Source organism: Cheilinus undulatus, linkage group 15 (genome assembly GCF_018320785.1).
Source record: "Cheilinus undulatus linkage group 15, ASM1832078v1, whole genome shotgun sequence".
NCBI classification, from domain to species: Eukaryota; Metazoa; Chordata; class Actinopteri; order Labriformes; family Labridae; genus Cheilinus; species Cheilinus undulatus.
In genome coordinates this window covers 8,760,296-8,775,642 of record NC_054879.1, presented here as the reverse complement: position 1 = coordinate 8,775,642, position 15,347 = coordinate 8,760,296, and the positions used below count along the sequence as shown (strand labels likewise).

Below are 15,347 nucleotides of genomic sequence, written 5' to 3'. Positions count from 1 at the left end.
TGTCCTCAGCCAAAACATGTGAAATAAATTTAAGATTATGCAGGGCTTTCGTAGCCTTGGGGTGAAGGTCACATGGCCATACAAAGTAATGTGAGCCATAAGAAAAAAGACAAAGTATTAGGCATTAAACTATTGTTGGTTTACATGAATTTTTAGTGCAACTGCTTTGTGTAGAAGATTGAGGCACAATGGTGCGCACTGTAGCAGACAGCATCTGACTGGTCTGTGTGGCAAGAATGCAGAGCAGTTACCTTTAGCTCTATCAGTTTCTCTGTGTCTGGGGGTGTGCTCAGGGCTCTCTCTGCAATCATCTCAAATTCATTACAGATCCTGTGAGAGAAAGGCCATTAATTCAGTGACATGTACAAAAGTTTTCAGACTTAAAAAGTTACTATGGCACAGCTTGAAGCTAAGAAGCACCTTCATCTGTATTGGATGAAGCCTAGCATACTTAACTTGAGCTAACTGTATTTCTCCTATTGGGATTCATAAAGATTTTTCTTCTTTTAAAATCTGGAACAACAAAACACTAATACTTATACAGTTGCATCTCAGAAAATTTGAATATCATGTTTAAGTTCATTTTTTTCTGTGATTTACTCTGGAGAGTTATATTTTCATACATTCTAGATTCATCTAACACAAAGTGAACATTTTTTGTTTTGATCTTCATGATAACAGCTCAAAGGTCATGAAAATCAACTATCTCAAAATATTACAATATTGTGGAAAAAGTCCAATTTTGAAAGGTTTGCTGAGCCTTTTTCTTTCACTCTGGTTCAGTAGACACAGCTACAATGATGGGGAAGACTCCTAACTTAACAAATGGCCAGAAGACAATCATTGACGCCCTCCACAAGGAGGGTAAGCCACGTAAGGCCATTGTTGAAAGGCCAGGCTGTTCTCAGAGGCTGTGTCAAAGCATATTAACGGAAGTTGACTGGGAGGGTAAAGTGTGGTAAGAAAATGTGCACACCCAACAGGGATGAGCTCAGCCTTCAGAGGTTTGTCAAGCAAGGAAGATCAAGAACTTAGGGGAGCTTCACAAGGAGGGGACTTAGGCTGCGTGAGGAGCCACCACACACAGACAGGTCTAGGAAATGGGCTTCAAGTGTTGTGCTCCTAGTGTCGAGCCAATCCTGAACCTCAGATATAATAAGCTTCTCACCTGGACTAATGAGAAAAAGAACTGGACTGTTGCTCAGTAGTCCAAAGTCCTGTTTTGAGATGAAAGTAGATTTTGATTTTAATTCAGAGTCAGCGATAGTTTGGGGTACCATGCATCAGTGGATGTTGATCCACTGTGCTTTATCAAGGCCAGGGTCAACGCTGTCAGGCGTCTACCAAGAGATTTTAAAGCACCTTTTGCTTCCATCTGCTGAGAAGCTGTATGGAGATACTCATTTGCTTTTCCAGCAGGACTTGGTACCTGCTCATAGGGAAGCCCAAACTACCAGAAACTGGTTTGTTGATTGGCCAGCCCACTGGCCTGATGCCCCAAAAAATTCTCAGGGATATTGTCAAGAGGAAGATAAGAGACAACAGACTCAACATTATGGACAGGCTGAAGGCTGCAGAGCAACCTGGGCTTAATAACACCCCAGCAGTGCCATAGACTGGCTACATGCCACATCAGACAGGTACAGAAATCTGTGCAAAATCAGCTCCAACCAATTACTGAGAGCATATATTTGCATAAATTTCCAGATCCACATTTCTGTATGACAAAGTCTTTTTTTTTTGGCTAATGTTTTGTGATATTCTAATATTTCGATTGTGGATTTTTGTTTTTCATGAGCTTTAAGCTGAAACTAACAAGATTAAAACAAAGAGAGTCTTGAAATATTTCACTTTGTAATGACGAATCTAGAATGTATGTAAGTTTCACCTCTTCAATTAAATCACAGGTTAAAAAAAATCTTTTTCATGATATTCAAACTTTTTTAGATGCACCTGTACATTTAAACTGAACTGAGCTAGTTATTTCTAGGTTCCTGACAACTCATTTTTGATAACTGATTTGATGTTTAATGGATATGAGAAAAAAAAGATTAACAGACTGACTTTTTGTTTTGTTCCTGATGATCCTGAAGCATCTGGGAAATCAGTCTCTGCTGTAGATCCTGAGCATGCTTGACCAGAGAGTGGATAAGTTTTTGGGACTGAACCTCAAACATGCCGAGACGAATCACCTAAAGCCCAAAGTACTGGTCAGTAAAACATCAAGACTTTCTTTTGAGTATTTGAAATAAAAGGCTTTAATTAATTCTTAGACAGTGCTCTACGTGGAATGGCTATTGCTAGAATTAGAAAGTAACGTCGGTAACCTTTTTGTATTCAAGCTGTCATTTTGCTGGATATCTACAGCATAAAACTCCCTTCTAAAAATAAATCTGAATTTTTACAGCTATTTTATTATTTGTAGGTTGTAACTACCTTGCATGTTGTGTACTGGATTTGGTCAACAAGTTGCTGGTAGTGTGTCACCTCGTCCATGATATCTTGGAAGGAGTGCTGCTCACTGAGAAACTGCTCTACATCTTTCTCAGCTTGCTTGGAAACCAGTGCAGCGTATTTATCATACTCATGGATGTACTCTTTTGGTTTCTCACATTCAGTCCAGAACACCCTGCGCACCTCCTCCTGCAGCGGCTGAAGGATTTCTGGCAGGATAATTGGCTTTAAGGTGCTTCCAAACTGAGAGCCTTGCTGGAAGATATGAAGCAGGGTATAAAAACAAGCAGATAAGAAACTGCATTTACAGGGAAAAGGGAGCGATACCATTGATATGGTGTTTCAATATTGACCTTTTCCCCTTGGATTCATTATCTTAAAGATTATTTGCCCTTATAATTCTTAAATTATGATGGTTCACACCCATAACTAAACATGTTTCAGATCCCACAAATTTAACTGCTTTAACACTGGTAAAGGCACCTGTATCAAACAGCTGTCCGTCTGTACTTGTAGGTCGCCTGATCAATGAAAACCCCCTTTTTTAGAAATGTGATTTTCACAACGACCTGAATCTTTTGGACGGCTCTTTAACACAAACAATAGGAATGGAGTCACTGTTTCTAGCCGTTTGTTTTTTTAATCACCATGTTTCACACAGATGCACACACAAGCTCCTCCTTTGTTACTCCACAGAGTGAGATGACTATACACCCAGGGACAGTTCAGGAGTCCTCTAGAGAGTTTAACTTGTATCCAAAGCAGCTATATGCACTCCAGGACAGGTCACCAGTCTATTGCAGTGTTAATACTGGCAGAACAAGTGGGCTGTGTGTACATTTTTCTCTAATTTATTATAGTTTTATCTATTTTTCTAATACTTGAAATATTGTTTTTAAAAGAGTTTTTCTATCAAAATATTCTTATGTGAAATTTTTTTCTAAAATTTACACTAAAATCACTCAGATGTACACCATATCTGTACCCAATACTAACAGTTCAGAATTACTGCAGGATGTGGTATCTATTTTTTCCTGTTCTATACCAGATTTCTTAAAGATTCTTTCAGTGCTTTTATCACCAATAGAATATATATTTGTGGGATGTCTATGTTTGAATGATTCTGAACCAAATCGTACCCTATCATTCCTTCCAGTAAGTATTACCCAGATAAAATGATTTACCCCAGGCTAGCTTCTTAAATAAGAAAATATAAAATGAGCCCGTTTTTTTGAACGGCTCCTCTAAAGGAATGGAAACACAAGATTCAGCTCCCTTCTAAGAGCCATAAACCCCATCTCTACCCTTTGTCCTTCGGAAATTCTTTTCCTTGAACCTAACACACTTAATTTATGATGCTCAGGAAATCCTTTTTCAACCAAATGACTACATTTTTGTTAGTGATTAAATGAGAGTAGTTTTGACATATAAGTCTTAGTTTTGGTCTTTAGATTCAAATGCCTTTCAGTTTTGGTCACATTTCAATCATTTTTAAACTTTGTAGTCTTAGTCTAGGTTTAGTCAATGAAAACTCCAAAATAGATTTAGTCAGTAAAAAGTCCACTACTTTGAGAATTACTCTAGAATATTTAAAACACAAACTAAAGAGTATTCCCCACACTTAAGTTGTAACTTCCATTAAAGTGTGAAAAAAAATGGCGCAGACACTTTTCCTCTTACCAGCTCTGGGTAAAAATTGTTTTCCACACGAGGTACCATGCTGATAGACCTGAGCATGAGCTCATAGACATTAAGCAGTGCCTCTTCATACTGTCTGAGGTCCGGCTCAAACTTGATCTCCTCGTCTTCCAGGACCAAATACAGCACAAAACCTGAATGCTCATACACACGCTCTGACTGCTACAAAAGCAAAAAAAAGGCAGAAAACAGCACAATTTCAAGAATCTTCCACCTGTTCACTGAGCTAAAAATAACTTCTTGATATATCATTTTGTTGCATTTCTCCTACCGGATCTTGGGAAATTAGTCTTGTATAGTCTCTTATTGAGTGTATTGCAAGACTCTGTAGCTGGGAGGTCATCAGTGCAGCTGCACAGTTAAAGAAGGACAGTAGTTTGGTCTTATTGGTGGAGGCTGGCACCAGCTTTTTTCTGCACCCCTGGTAATAAATGCTCTGCACGTCAGGAAACCACCTGTTGTAAAAGACTATATTATAATGATGGTGTTTTCTATGCATGTAAAACATTAATTTAAACAACAATTAAATAATTTACAGTTCAACAAATATGAGATGATGGGGCGGAGGAACTCAGTGGCATACTGAGTTGCAATAAATGAGGTTACATTATTACTTTGCAAGAAGAAAAGTGTGAACAAGTGTGGCAAATCCACTTAAAATTACTTTCTTTTACTGCCTTGTGGCTGATTTTGATTTTCAATGGTAATGGTAGGCCAGGATTCAATATCTCAGGGCTTATAAACTATCAACACAATTGAAAAAGTGAATGGCAAACTTGCACAGCGATGCAGACTTGGCATTGTATTTGCTGAAAAGATCAGAAAACCTATAGTAAAGTTAGTTAAATTCATTAAAACAGCAAACTACAAACTTCTAAGCATGTAATAATATAGAAAGTCAAACAGTTTGATTCTGTTTGTCAGCCGAGGTATCTTGGTGTTAGTAATTAACGTGGGCTTACTTATTCAGGAGAATTCCTCTTGCATTTTCTACATGTCTGCTGACAATTCTTTGAAACACAGAGAGCTCCATGGACTCTTCTCTACTGTGAAAGTCTTCCACATCAATCAGACGAAGATTTCTGAAAGAAGAGGTAGAAATCAAGAGAGGATCATTTGAAATGTTTTCTATCTAAATTGAAATCTACTTCTACAGTTCAGAGGTGTTTGACACTATAAATTATTTTAGAGTGACACATTGTAGAAATTTAGTTAATTTAACACTATTCTTAAATGGAAACAAAAGTAAACGAAAAAATGTTATAATTATAAAACTAAAAGAGCAGGGTTTTTTTTTCTTTTTTAAAAGAGCAGTCAGGTAGCTTGTAAACCCTGTGGCAGGTGTAGAAAACTATCTAAAGAGATCTAAGGAACCAGAAACACTGCTTGGTTAATGACAGGTATAAGAGACAGTATGTATTGCTTTTCAATGTGCTTCTGGCTACAAAACAAAGTATAAAACTACACTTAATGGCCATATTTACAACATTTCAGTTTTCATTGAAGCCTACTTTTATAGTTAAATACATTCAATCCATAACCTTTAATTTAGTATTTTACAATAGAGCTTAGCAACTGATGTCACTGCGCAGTGCATTATGGGCAGAGGTGGAAAAAGTAAAGAACTATTGTTCTAAAGTAAAAGCACAGTTACTTGTTAAAATTCACTTAAGTAAAAGTGGGTGAGTCTAACTCAGTGGATAACTTCATACACGGTACAAATGTGTCTGACAACAACAAGTGTCTGATTTACACTTCTTAAAACAACTTGTTACTTTAGCCTTTGTGGGTTAGATACCCAAACATGTAAGGTCTTTTCTTAAAAACATATTTACCACAAACTTATAGTACATTCTGATTGTAGACAACTGGGAAATGAAACACTATCTAGAGGTGATGATCTAAATAAAGAGGACTATTTAAATATCCCATATTAAAATAGAGATGGAAATCTGTTTTCACAAAACAACTGGAGCAATATTCAAGTAAAACTTCACTCAGAGCACAGTGCTAGGGACAGAAAAATATTTATGTTCACAGATAGTTAATTCTTACTAACAGTAATGAGTTTTTTTTAACCCACAATGCTGATTTAATTGAACAATTTATTAATAATTCCATCCCGTAACATTCTGAAATCAAGTCCAAACAGGTCTGATTTTAGGTCTTTCTGCTTATATATTATTCATCCTTTTTATAGTTTGTAATAAGCCTTTGACATTTAACTTTGTATGCATAAAGCAAAATGTACCTTGAGGAAGTCAACTGGAGAGGAAAAAGCATCGGTATGGCCCCTGGCCAATTTTAGAACCTCATATACTCAGACTTTGCTGGAGGACACTTTTTGCACATGGAGTCATCTGCTGAGCATTCATTTTTTGATGCTGCATAACATCAATGTACAGAGATGTAAATCTACACTTGAACACTGTCTAAAAGTACTTAAAAAGTTGTTCATCATATTGAAAACTATTTTGTCTTTGTATATCTGACCCAGCCACTTGAGTAAAGCCTCAAGAGACTAAGCCAGTCTGCCTCTCTGACTTCCTTTTAGTTCATATCCTACCAACAACTTTTGTTTTGGGGGCTGGCTTGGACCAACCTGGCACTATGTTGTGGGTTGACACTATCCCTGTGTCTGTAGCTCAGTGAAAACAGATACATTTGCAGTGTTTTAACAGAGTTCCTGGGGGTTCTGTCAAAGGGTATTAAATGTTAATTATGCTAAGTGTCATGGCACAACAGTGTAGTGTATAATCTAGCTGTAGTGTGAAGAAAACTACGTTTGTCGACACAAACTCAGGGTAACAAGTCGTTTCAGATCAGCCTTAGCCAAAATGATTGATACCTATCAGGTGATCAGTGGAGGGAATGCGTGGATTTCTGAATCCTTTTTGGGATAATGTTTGTGCGATCATTCCAACTGTGCTCATGATTACAAAAGCTTTGGTGTTCTAAAATGTATTTATTGTTGGACTGGAGTGTGATGTCACATTGCCAAGCTCTTTAATATTCAGAAAAAAATAATAGTTACTTTCTATTTTACACACCTTATACATCTCACTTAAAAATGAGCAAAAAAAAGGACATTACTATATAAGTAAAACATTCATCTGAGGGTACTCACTTGTAATTCACCTCCCAAAGGAACAGAACCTCTCGCATTGTGGGGTTGATAGAGTGCAGCTTTAATCGCATCCTCTTTCGTGCATTGACAAAGTCTTCATTCCAAGGTTTTGGCAGCACCTCCATTCTGAGTGTAGAAAATACAAAAGGGAATGTGAAAACAGATTCCCCTTTTGACAAAGTAAAACAAGAATGTTCCATGTGATCTAGTTATGGGATCACTGGCTGAGAGTATGAGTAAACACAGGCACTGTGCACTTCACGTAAAACTTGCAATTTTATCCATTACATTCTGCAGACTCACTCTAGCCGATGTGGTGGAAGATCTTTAATGTCTTCTTCATTTGAATCTCTGAATGCAAATCTCACTGCAAATGCAAAAAAAATAAAAAAAAACATCACAAGCCTTTATTTTCACTGAAGATGTGTTGAATGTATCTGCAGACCAAATGTACACATGGATTTAATTGTTAGTACCCTTCCCTTAAAGAAAGAAAAGTCAACAATGGTCAGTGAAATATCTTGAAACTGACAAAAGTTACCATAAATAAAAATGTACTGAAAATTAACCAATGAAAATCAGACATTGCTTTTGAATTGTGGTTAAACAGAATCATTTAAAAAACAAACTAATAAAATAAGCTGAGATAAAACTGATGGTACCCCTACAAAAGATTAAAATTAATTTGGCCATAGGGACATTATAAACTTAGGTGTGTCCTGTAATTAGCATCACAGGTGTCTTCAAACTTGTAATCAGTAAGTCGGCCTATTTAAAGGGTATAAAGTAGTCACTGTGCTGTTTTGTATCGTGGTGTGTACCACACTAATATGGAGCACAGAAATCTAAGGAGACAGTTGTCCCAGGAGATCAGAGAGAAAATTATAGAGAAGCATGTTAAAGGTAAAGGCTGTACGATCATCAAGCAGCTTGATGTTCCTGGGACTACAGTTGACCATATTATTCAGTAGTTTAAGGTCCACAGAACTGTAGCCAACCTCTCTGGACGTGGCTGCAAGATGAAAATTGATGACAAGTTGAAGAGATAGATAACATAAATGGTAACCAAAACATCAAGGTACATCAGTGTCAGAATGCACCATCCGTCACTGTTTGAGCCAAAGTGGATCTAATGGAAGACGACCAAGGAAGACTCCCCTGCTGAAAGATAATAATACAAAAGCCAGACTGGAATTTGCCAAAATGCATACTGACAAGCCACAAAGCTTCTGGGAGAATGTCCTTTGAACAGATGAGACAAAACTGGAGCTTTTTGGCAAGTCACAGTTTTATGTTCACAGATGCAAAACTGAGGCATACAAAGAAAAGAGCACTGTACCTACAGTGAAACATGGAGGAGGCTCAGTTATTTTCTGGGGCTGCTTTGCTGCATCTGGCACAGGGTGTCTTGAATCTGTGCAGGGGACAATGAAATCTCAAGACTATTAAGTCATTCTGGACCAAAATGTGCTGCCCAGTGTCAGAGAGCTTGGTCTCAGCCGTAGGCCATGGGTCCTCCAACAGAATAATACAAAACACACAGCTAAAAACAGCCAAGAATGGCCAAGAACAACACATTGGATTACTCTGAAGTGGCCTTCTGTGAGCCCTGACCAAAATCCTATTGAACATCTATTGAAGGAGCTGGAACATGCAGTCTGGAGAAGGCACCCTTAAAACCTGAGACAGCTGGAGCAGTTTACTCTGGAGGAGTGGGCCAAAATACCTGTGGACAGGTACAGAAGTCTCATTTAGAGTTACAGAAATCGCTTGAATGTGCCGATTGCCTCAAAAGGATGTGCAACAAAATATTAAGTCAAAAGTTCCATCAATTTTGTCCAAGCCAGTCTCATTAGTTTGTTTTTAAATGAATATGTTGAACCACTAGTCAAACGCAGTGACTGATTTTCATTAGTTACTTTTCAGTATTCTTTTACTTACTACTTTTGTCTGTTTCAAGTTATTTCAAATACCATTGTGGGTTTTTCTTCAACAGAAGGGTACCAACAGTTTTGTCCACATGTGTACAGTATGTTGGTAGGTTATATGAGGGCAACATCTGTTAAAGGTTCACGCCTCTGATAATAAAAACATACAGGTTTCTGTCTTGACATTGAACAGATAGTTCTCCTTCACTTCATCCACCAGCTGCTCCATTGTTGTCTCCAATATCTTTAGGTGGCTGGGGATCTTGTCCTTAATGTTCTCAATCCAAGAGTCCTCAAGAGGAGTCACATTCTCCAAGTTCATGTTGTTTTGGATTAAGAATTTGTATTTCTGATAGGGCAGAATATTACAGAACATTTATAGGAGGAGTAAGGACAACTTAAAAAACAATGATATAAATTTAACTTGGACTTAATTTTCATATTGCTTATTACCTGATAACTGAATGTCTCTTCACTAGGGGTTCACCGATCAATTGGCTGGCCGATATATTGGCGCCGATTTCCTTAATTTTGGGAGATCAGCGATTGGCCGATCCTTACATATGAAACCAATTTTATCCACCGATCTTATCTACCTCTACCTACTAAAATGTGAAAGATGACAGACTAAAGGAACTGATATAATTTAGTAGTTTGGACAGCAATGCTCTAAACTTTTCATCTATATTTGAGAGAACTACCTCATGTGCAGTTAAAACAACAAGTTTGTATTGTTTCATAGGTATGGTTCAGTGTTTTTCAATAAAGTAAGATTGGAACATTGAAGGTGTATGCTGTCAGTTAAAAAAAATCGGTATCGGCCAAAATCGGAATCGGAAGGTCAGGCTTTTTAAAGATTGGTGATCGGTGATCAGCCAGCAAATTGCAATCGGTGCACCCCTACTCTTCACACAGCAACCCAACAGGAGAAAGCTCCACATTTTATGGATCAGATACAGTATGCATATGGGCTAGAGCTATACTTTTACTGTGTTATCTGGTTCATTAGTCAACTACCACAAAATTTATAGATAATGCTCCTTTTATAACTTGCCTTTCTACAGGCAAATTTCCAATATAAACAAGATTAATTTGTTTGTGTATATCAGAAAGGCTACCCAAAGAAAAATGCCCCAAAGGTGAAAATGACATGCCAAACATTGCACTGATTTCAGAGCTACGATTTCAAGTGACCAGGAAAGATCATGTAGAAAGCCAGCCACAGCATTAGACATTTTGACAACTAAAAGGGGTTTCGCTTTATGATACATGTTATTAAGTGTGAAATGCATTTCACCATTTCAATGTTTTCCTCTGCAGTCAAATCTGAGGGGCCACAAGTTAGAGAGTCCTCATCATTGTCAGGCTTGCTAAAAAAAAAAAGACAGGGAAACAAAACAGGTTAAAGAGGTAATAAGAACAACAATAAATGCCACTGAAAGTGGTAAGTAATTGAAAGACCCCTTCAAAATATTTTTTTGTCTGGATACTCTACTGATGAATTTGTTGAGGTCTTTGTAATTTTTCGTTTGATTTCAAGGACCTCATTATTAGAACGACTTACTGAGTCATATAAGAAACTTCACCAACTTCAATTCATTTAAAAAAAAACGTTTTACATTTTTTCTCCAGTCATCATATTTTTCTTGATTTCTTCTTTTAACATGTGTTTTTCTGATTATCTGTACTGATTTTTTACAATTTTTAATGGTTCATCTGAGTGTGTGATTTTTCACATAGGAGGGCCATTCAAGAAGCCCATATGGGTTTATCTAGCTCCTCCTGCATGTCTTTATTAACTTATCAGTTCTCAAATTATCATGCACTGCGTGTTTAATATTTCTTTTTGAACTCTGTTTTTTATTTCTACTTCTTTTATTCGTTCGTACAGTGCATTCAGAAAGCATTGATTTTTTTTTTTCTTTTTCGTTATGTCGCAGCCTGATGCTACTGTCATTTTATTTTTTCTCCTCAATCTACTCTTAGTGATAAAGTGAGAACAAGTTTTCGTGAAAATTCATGCAAATTCATGTTAAATAAAAAATTGAAATATCTCTCTGGCATTCGTATTCAGACCCTTTAAAACAACACTTAAAATTCAGCTCAGGTACCTCCCATATCTCTTGATCACTGCTGAGGTGTTTCTTCACCCTAACTGGAATCCACCTGCGGTAGATTAAATTGATTGGACATGACTTGGATTGCTCAGTTTGGCTGGGTGACTACCTCTTGGACTGTGAGGCCTTCTATAGAGAGATGTGTGTTCTTCCAAGCCCTGTTCAATCAACTTATTTTACCACACGTGGACTCCAATTAAGGTGTACAAGTATCCCAGCAACAATCAAAAGAAATGGGAGGAACATGAGCTGAATTTCAAGAGCTATTTTAAAGGGTCTGAATTAGGGCTGGTCAGTTACTCCAAATTAAGATTAAATGCTGGAATTTTCAAATAACAGATGCAATATGTCTTTTACCTGAATGTATCTCAAAATACAAGTTTAAAATCTTTTATTTGCAGCAGAGATGTTATGCCTTGCACATCATGCAATCATTGAAGAGATATTTCTGTTGCTATAGTTTGCAGAAACTCCTACTTTTTTCATTTTTGTATACGTTTTTCTTTATCAAAATAAAAATTCCATAAAAATCATAATTCCCTTCTTTACAACAATTAATACTGGAGTTGGAATTCAAGTCAAAAACATTACAATTAGATATATTTTGAAATTGTTCAACCTTACTTAAATACATCTAATATTGTACTGGTTACAATATAGAATGATGTACTGCTTTTGTTTGTTAAAAAAAAATACATAAGGAACTTTAAATAAAATCGCATATTAAATCCCAGTCATGATGCTGGGTGGAGAAAATCACAATTCCCTTTTATTTCCAACTCATTCATACCTACTCTGAATACTTATATCAATGTGACATTTCGGTTTTTCATTTTTTCATAGATTTGCAAAAATTCCTAAAGCCCTAATTTAACTTTTACATCATGTGGTACTGTGTGTAGATTAATAAAAATTCATTCTTTTTTTTGACTGTAGCATCAGGCTGCAATATAAAAGAAACTGAAAACAGTAAATGGGGTCTGAATACTTACTGTGTGTGCAATACAAAATAAGTAAATAAATAAAATTATTAAGATGGTCTAAGTCATGTTCATGATGAAAGAGTGTCATGACAGAAAATACTGAAGCTTTCAAAATCTTGAGCATCTCACCTCATGATTTTGGCCAATGTTTCATAGTAAAGCCTGTGCTTTTTTAGTTTGTCTTTAATGTTGGTGCGAGTGCTGCTGCTGTGCTTGGTGGCCCCAGATAACCGCACTGTTTTCCGTCTATGCAGCAGGCCCTGGCCTCTTCTGGGAATTTTATTTGCATCACTGTCCGTCCCTTCCATCAACCAGTCACCTGCAGACATAGGATAAAACGTCTCATAATTGCCGATATTACTCCAATACATCAGTTTATGAGCAGTCTATATAACGGCTCTGGTTTGTTGACCATCAATATCTTCTTCTCTGTGAAAGATATGCTATCAAATCAAAACGTGTGATATTGAACTCACTTTTTTGAGCTGCTTCAGTCCCTTGGGGGCTCTGATTGAGCAGGGAATCCGCTGAAAATAAATGTTTTGTGTCCATCCAAGGTTGAGGGTACTGGACCCATAACATGGAGCCAACCGTCAGATAAGGTTTCACATAAATTAGAGAAAAGAAGTGCTCGGATTAATGAAGTATTGCATTTTGTATCTACAAGGGAAATATTAAACCAGATGACTCACTATATCTAACTTTCTTGTAGTTATTAAAACAAAAGCGTCCATATTCCTTCAACTGCATAATTACTGAAAAATGCTATTTATGTGTATGGTTATTCAAATGGCAGATACTACAGTCAAGCTAGTCGAAAGTAGTGACGTAGGCATTAAAACACTGACGGACACTTGTAAACTGAGACAGCATACTTGTAACATACTTACTTGAGATGGTTTAGGTGTTGAGACGGGTTCACTTTCTGTAGTTTTTGTTGTCTTCCGTGGTGTGCTCATGTTGGCACTTGTGCAAAGTTATTAGCTAACGCTAGCTCTACTCTTGTGAAACTCTTGTGTCGTTACTAAGCCCGTTGCTAGGGAAGCAACGGTTAGCTTCATGAGCCCCATGGCTACAGCACGATACACTTGACGTGAACATACTTGTCGACCTCTAAAGAAGATTGGAGTAAATTAAGGCGTTTTGGTAATAATATTCATTTGGTTCCTTTCGTGTGGTTTGCCTGAGAGAACTTGATTTGGCATTTAACATGAAATAATTACGTGTTTTCAGTAAGTGCAACAAGTTTGGTGCAGCGAGTCGGATTAGTCCATTGGTGGTAATTGTGCGGGGGTGTGGAGACTACCCTTGATGAAATAAAATTTGGGAGAACAATAATTATGTCAGACTAGAAATACCAACTAAAGGATTTAGGCTAAAACCAAATAGCAATCTCTAGGCCTAATACATACATATATTATTCATACATACATGCATACATTGCCTGTTGGTAAGGTCCATCACTGTTTCCCTTTAAGCTCATAAACGTGAGGTCATTTTATTTTATGTCTATGCTGTTGCGCACTTGTGATGGGAATTCCAGCTCTTTTTAGTGATCAGGGTCATTTAGCTCAACTCACAAAGAAGAGCCGACTCTTGCCAAATTTAGCAAAGTAATGACATATGATTGACATTTAAATAAATAATTAAAAAAAATATATATATATATATATATTCAAAATATACAGTCTCCCCAAAACACCTGTGGGTCAGATGAAATCTGTTCACTGGCTAGGTTTTATGACACACCTGCTGTTAAAAAAAAAAAAAAAAAAGTTACACCATCAAGTAAGAGTTCTTGATGCATGATGTGCCTGTGGTAGAGCAGTGTGGAGAAAAGATCATCCCAGATTAGTCAACCACATAACACACAGACACACACCACATAAATAAGGTGTAATAAGGCTTACATAAAATCAGATGACCTCTCAGAAAAATACATCAAAAGAAAACAATTTTGCTTTGTTTTCTTTAAAGTTGAAATATAACCAGGTTCAGTTAGTTTTATTATGAAAGTCTGGAGACATCTCATCATATGCAGGACGGGGCTCTGTGTCCCATGGATATAAGCTTTTGGTTACTGGCACTGTCTATAAATATAAAAGTTACAGTTGTGGAAATGGTATGAAAAGATGCTTGAATATCTTAAAATTATATATATATATATATATATATATATATATATATATATATATATATATATATATATATATGTAAACAAATAATATAACCCCCCAAAATTGTGGTGCTGGGTAATATGTGACCAAAAGAAAGTAATGCACTAATTTGCAAGTCTCATAAACCCATAGTTTTATTTACAATAGAACATAAACAAAATACCTGATGTTGAAACTGAGACATTTTACCATTTAATGTATTAGCTCATTCTGAATTTGATGGCAGCAACGCATCTCAAAAAATTAGGGAAAGGGCGATGTTTACCATTGTGTAGCTACCCTCTTCTTTTAACAGCAGTCCGTAAATATTCTTATCTGATTTTGAATTCTGGCTGCTCATCAGTCCTGGGTCTTTGCCAGATTTTTCTTGTATGATGCTCCAAATGTTTTCTACTAGCGAAAGGTCTGGACTGTACACAGGCCAGATCTGCACATGCACTCTTCTAGTGTGAAGCCATGCTGTCGTGATGGATGCTATGTGTAGTTTAGCATTGCTTTGCTGAAACATGCAAGGCCTTTCCTGAAAGAGACGTCTGTATGAGAGCATATGTTGCTCTAAAACCTCTATATACTTTTCAGCATTGATAGTGCCTTTCCAGATATGTAACCTGCCCACACCATACCTTCAGAGATGCAGGCTTTTGAGCTGTGTGCTAAGCTTGATTTCTAAAAATAATTTCAAATTTTGATTTACTTGACCACAGAAGTTTTCCATTTTGCCTCAGTCTATTTTAAATTAACTTTGGCCCAGAGAAGACGGTGGTGTTGTTTGATTGTGCTCACACATGGCTTCTTCTTTGTATGATATAGGTTTGCATACTGTGTTGACACAAAATGACTTCTGGAAGTGTTCCTAAGTCCAT

At 36.8% G+C, this 15,347-nt stretch overlaps 1 protein-coding gene across 1 annotated transcript in view; it reads right to left on the bottom strand.

Annotated features, from left to right (window-relative positions):
• Positions 1 to 13,312, bottom strand: part of dnah7 (dynein, axonemal, heavy chain 7) — a 137,410-nt gene extending 124,098 nt beyond the window's left edge. The window contains exons 1-13 of the mRNA XM_041807667.1: positions 13,198 to 13,312; positions 12,784 to 12,874; positions 12,437 to 12,626; positions 10,505 to 10,577; positions 9,376 to 9,556; positions 7,583 to 7,646; positions 7,280 to 7,405; positions 5,115 to 5,234; positions 4,424 to 4,607; positions 4,135 to 4,314; positions 2,437 to 2,709; positions 2,065 to 2,192; positions 252 to 330 (exon numbers count right to left, since the gene is read on the bottom strand). Of these exons, the coding sequence (XP_041663601.1) occupies positions 252 to 330; positions 2,065 to 2,192; positions 2,437 to 2,709; positions 4,135 to 4,314; positions 4,424 to 4,607; positions 5,115 to 5,234; positions 7,280 to 7,405; positions 7,583 to 7,646; positions 9,376 to 9,556; positions 10,505 to 10,577; positions 12,437 to 12,626; positions 12,784 to 12,874; positions 13,198 to 13,266 (1,758 nt within the window). The 5' untranslated portion in view covers positions 13,267 to 13,312. The remainder of the gene's footprint in view (positions 1 to 251; positions 331 to 2,064; positions 2,193 to 2,436; positions 2,710 to 4,134; positions 4,315 to 4,423; positions 4,608 to 5,114; positions 5,235 to 7,279; positions 7,406 to 7,582; positions 7,647 to 9,375; positions 9,557 to 10,504; positions 10,578 to 12,436; positions 12,627 to 12,783; positions 12,875 to 13,197) is intronic.
• Positions 13,313 to 15,347: the final 2,035 nt, after the last annotated feature.